Source organism: Hyaena hyaena, unplaced genomic scaffold (assembly GCF_003009895.1).
Source record: "Hyaena hyaena isolate Hyena2069 unplaced genomic scaffold, ASM300989v1 scaffold_655, whole genome shotgun sequence".
Taxonomy (NCBI): domain Eukaryota; kingdom Metazoa; phylum Chordata; class Mammalia; order Carnivora; family Hyaenidae; genus Hyaena; species Hyaena hyaena.
This window is the reverse complement of record NW_024081289.1, coordinates 1,034,495-1,039,394: the sequence shown is the minus strand read 5'-3', so window position 1 is coordinate 1,039,394 and position 4,900 is coordinate 1,034,495. Positions and strand designations below refer to the sequence as shown.

The window sequence follows — 4,900 nt, the reverse complement described above, 5'->3', positions numbered from 1 at the left end:
AGCTTTCTCAAGCCCTGCTGCCAGGCACAAAAGCCAGGATACATAAAAAGAGCCGTTCTCTCCTGCACTGGAGTGTTGGGGATTGTTATCAGGCAGAGCAAAAGGATAGCAAAAAGATAGGACAGGTGCCCAACCAATACGTTGGAGAGGGCAGCAAATGAAGCAAACAGCTAAAGCATTAAGGCTGAAGAAAGAAGAGATATTCCTGTCATAGGAAAGAGGTTGCATAGATATGAAAGGAAAAAGAATAAGAGGATAAAAATTAAAATGCAGAGCATGCATTAAGGAGACAGGTGGCCATGTGTTATTCTAAGGAAAGGGTCTTAGAGCCTCCTATGCAGGAACTTCAGCAAATTTTGTGAAGGACCATATTGAGACAAACATTCTATTTGGGTCAGGTGGACAAAAGAATTTCCCATGAACAAATTTCATAGTAAGTCCACATTTTCACTCAATATTCCTGAGATTTCCTGTCTTTCTCATCATTCATTTGTCTCCTTCTCAGGCAGCAAAGGTTAGCAATGACAAACCAAACCTTTCTGACAGAATTCATTCTGCTGGGACTATCAGACATCCCGGAGATCCAACTTGTTATCTTTATATTTCTCTTCCTCACCTACATGTTCAGCATCGTTGGAAATCTGACAATCATCACTCTTACTCTACTAGATTCCCACCTCCAGACTCCCATGTATTTCTTCCTCCGGAATTTCTCCTTCTTAGAAATTTCCTTTACAACCACTTTTACTCCTAGGCTGCTGTTCAGCATCACAACTGGAAACAAGAGCATCAGCTTTGCTGGCTGCTTCACTCAGTATTTCTTTGCCATCTTGTTCGGAGCCACAGAGTTTTACCTTCTGGCTGCCATGTCCTATGACCGCTATGTGGCCATATGCAAACCCCTGCATTACATGACCATTATGAGCAGCAGAGTCTGCATCCAGCTGGTCCTCTGCTCTTGGTTGGCTGGATTTCTCATCATCATATCCCCAGTCATTCTGACCAGTCAGCTGGATTTCTGTGCCTCCAACATGCTGAATCATTATTACTGTGACTATGGACCCCTCCTAGAAATATCTTGCTCAGACACAAGATTCCTGGAGCTCGTTGACTTTATCTTAGCAGTTGTGACCTTGGTGGTCACTCTGCTGCTGGTGATTCTCTCCTACACGAACATCATCTGGACCATTCTCAAGATCCCCTCAGCTCAGCAAAGGAAAAAGGCTTTTTCCACATGTTCTTCCCACATGATTGTCATCTCCCTCTCTTATGGCAGCTGCATCTTCATGTACATAAAACCCTCAGCGAAAGAAGGCGTTGCCTTCAATAAGGGGGTAGCTGTGCTCAATACTTCAGTTGCCCCTTTATTGAACCCATTCATTTACACTCTAAGGAACAAACAAGTAAAACAAGCCTTCAAGGGTGTGACCAGAAAACTAGTGCATCTTTATTCATTTTAATTGGCCTCAAAATCAATAGAAATTTTTAATGAAATTCATGAAAGTACTCTAACTGATAACTTGAGCTTCTGATATATCTTTTTTAAATGTTTTTATTTATTTTTGAGAGAGAAAGAGTGTAAATGGGAGAGGGGCAAAGAAAGAGGGGGACAGGGGATCCAAGGCAGACTCTGTGCTGACAGCAGAGAGCCCAATGCATGTCTTGAATTCATGAACTGTGAGACCATAACCTGATCAAAATCAGATGCTTAACTGACTGAGCCACCCAGGTGCCCCTGATATCTCTCTTCAACTAATTTCTCATATGAATTGATTGATGTAAGCATGCATCAAAATTTTGTTTTAAATTTGCAAGCAAGAGAAAGATATTCAAAGATCCTTTTTCTGGTACATATCTTTTAATAAGAGGGGAAAATAGAAAAATGATATTTTTAAAGGACTATCTGACTAAAAAATTATTTTGTTTATCATAAATCTGGTGATCAGCTGAATGATTCTGTTTTCCCATGAAAAGCTATTAGTCTTACCAATCACTATCAAAAAGTTGTAAGCACATTTTGTCAGAAATTCTTCCATAGTTACCAGAAAATATTATTCATGATGTCACACATACACACACACACGCGCGCGCGCAAAACCCTCTTCAGATCATCTTTCTCAGGTTTTCAACAACTTAATTTCTTAAGCTTCTCCCTCTGGCAGCTCTTACAAGCTGACTCTTTCTGGCATCTCCCACAGAAAATACTTCCTACTGTAAAGAACAGCGTGGAATTTCATGATCATTCATAAGAACATTTCTGACTTATTTGAGAGCTGAAATCAAAATGATTTGGATTCCATTTAAAGGGAAAAATCAGAGGAAGATATATCTTAGGCCGTGCTAACAATGATTAAAATCCATAGAAGCTGGAGTGTGGCAAAGTGTACCCGACTTCTAGAGAATACAGTAAAACCTTAATTTGTGAGCATAATTCACTCCAAAAGCATGTTTGCAATCCAAAATACTTGTATATCAAGGTGAATTTCTCCACAAGAAATAATGGAAACTCAGATGATTCATTCTACAACCCAAAAATATTGATTAAAAATGATTACAATACAATAATATAATACAATACAAAATAAAAAAGAAAATACAAAATATAAAGAAAAATAACACAAATTAACCTGCACTTACCTTTGAAAACCTTCGTGGCTGGTGTGAGGGAGACAAGAGAGAGGAAGGTTATTGTGTAGGACGACTTTCACTATCACTAACAGAACCACTGCTATCTATTGGCTCAATGGAATCTTTTTCTTTTCATGCAGCTTTAACAAGGAAGCTATCCAATGACACTTGCTTTGCCTCCTTATGAAGATTTCATGGAAATGTGATACTGCATTGTCACTAAACAGATTCATCACTCACACTCCTACAATCTTATTTGGGTGGTGCTTTTCTGCAAAAGTTTTCACTGTTTCCCACATTTTATACATCTTCTTAATCTCATTTGAAGTCAGGGATTTCTCCACCTTTTCCTCCTCCCCTGCAGCCAAGATCTCCATAACCTCTTGTTATTGCTCATGACACAACAGTTGGATGCAAAAGTCAGATGCACATTCCAAAGTTCTGTAAAATCACTGATTTCTGCCAAATGCTGTGGCCTGAGACCGAGCATCCAAGCATGGGAGATGATCACCCACAATCCCAAGGTGAGAAACAGAAAGAGAACCATTGGCTCAGTTGTGGTCATGTCACATTCTGCATCACATACTATTTGTACTGCAAGACATGGCTCATTTATGAAGTTAAAATGTATTAGAAATGTTTGCCCATCTTGAGTAATACTCACAGAACAAGTTTCTCACAATACAAGGTTTTACTGTACATTTGTAGATGAAACTGAAGAGGCTGGAAGAGTTACAGAATGCTACATAGGGAGGCCCTAGGAAACTATGGTCTATTAACCATCACCACAACTTCCTGCAGTTCAAATCCCTCAGTTGCCCCTCTGACTTTTCCAGTCCTTCTGGTAAATGCTTCTGGCAGTCAAGTAGAGCCACCTGGCCTCTACTCCCAAGGGCCCATCATCGCCATGAAAATTAACAAGCCCATCTCTATGACCATCTATCCTACCATCCTCCCTAGTGAATGAGTGTTATTATTGAACTTTTAGTGATGCTGAGGTCCCTCTCAGAAGCATATTCCTTATGTCCTCAGTGAATGTATCCTGTTGACCCTCCTACAGAACAAATCTTCTAGTGAATCTAATGCTCTTACATCATTCCATCATGCCTACTTCCATCAGGGCAAGTCAGGTATTTCCACATCACTCAGTGTTGTTGTATATCCCTTTTTCAGGCTCTAAGAGCCACTTCAGCAGTAAAATGGGGTCTGTGCTAAGATGCTAAATCCCACATCTTGAGAATGCCAATAAATGCTTTCTCATCCAGGATTATATTCTGGGACCCTGATAAAAATCCAATCCCAGGGACACTTCTCTGACTTCTGCCAGTACAAGCTAGCCAATTCTCTCAATTTTTCTCGTGTATAGGTTCTTCCCTCCTTTACCAAGTCCAGTATGTCCTCAGATGGATACTGCTTACCAGCCTAGCATCCAGAAGAACTGAGGACAACTACTGATGGAAGCATCTGGTGCCTTGTAGAGGAGAGGCCTCATTAGCATCTTTCAGCTAACTCTTGGTAGGGAAAAGTGGGCCATCTGTGCAAATCCAAATTGTTCATAGCAAGCAACAAAGTCAAAATCCTCAGAAGTATTCATCCAGATGTGCCTTTTTCATGTTTCCAGTATCCATATTTTCCCCATCAGGGTCTTAAGTTTCATAACTGATCTGCCTTGGATGAGCATTCAAATGTCTCTGGAGTTCTATAATTCTAACATGTGGATCAACATGCCACTTAACTATGTCTGCTCTTCAACTACAGGAGATAAAGGCCTCTTTGTAATTTACAACATAAGTAGATCCTTTTTCCTACATTCATAGCCACTAACTCCTTGTTAACATGCCCTACTCCAGCAAAACACCAACAGAAAAAATGCACACCCCAACCTCTGCAGCTTCAGCAGAACCAGACAGGGAGTTGATTTTCAACCCCACCTTCCCACCCTGAATAAGTGGTATTGCAATGATTCCCCCCACCTAGAAATGTTGGCTTGTCTCATAAGATAGTTATCTTCCATCTTGTAACTGTTTGTAGCAGGTGGTTCTAATTCCTCCATCAGATAGTATCAGCAGGGCCAAAAGTGGAGCAGATCGTCCATCCCCTACACAATGAAACAGCCCAGGCAGGGTACTGTCAGTTGGTTGAGTGGGAAGCTGATCTTTCATTCTCATCCAGTGGAAATAGGTAATGCTTCAATTCCCTCTGCAAAGTAGTATCAGCAGGTAGGTGGTGAGCCATCCTCCACTCCCACCTGGAGGTGGTCTCATTTGGAGCT

At 40.8% G+C, this 4,900-nt stretch overlaps 1 protein-coding gene across 1 annotated transcript; it reads left to right on the top strand.

Annotated features, from left to right (window-relative positions):
• The first annotated feature begins 521 nt into the window (after nucleotides 1–521).
• Nucleotides 522–1,460, top strand: LOC120219918 (olfactory receptor 6C4-like). The gene has a single exon (XM_039216834.1). The coding sequence runs from the start codon at nucleotides 522–524 to the stop codon at nucleotides 1,458–1,460; it is 939 nt and encodes a 312-aa protein (XP_039072765.1).
• The last annotated feature ends 3,440 nt before the right edge of the window (nucleotides 1,461–4,900 follow it).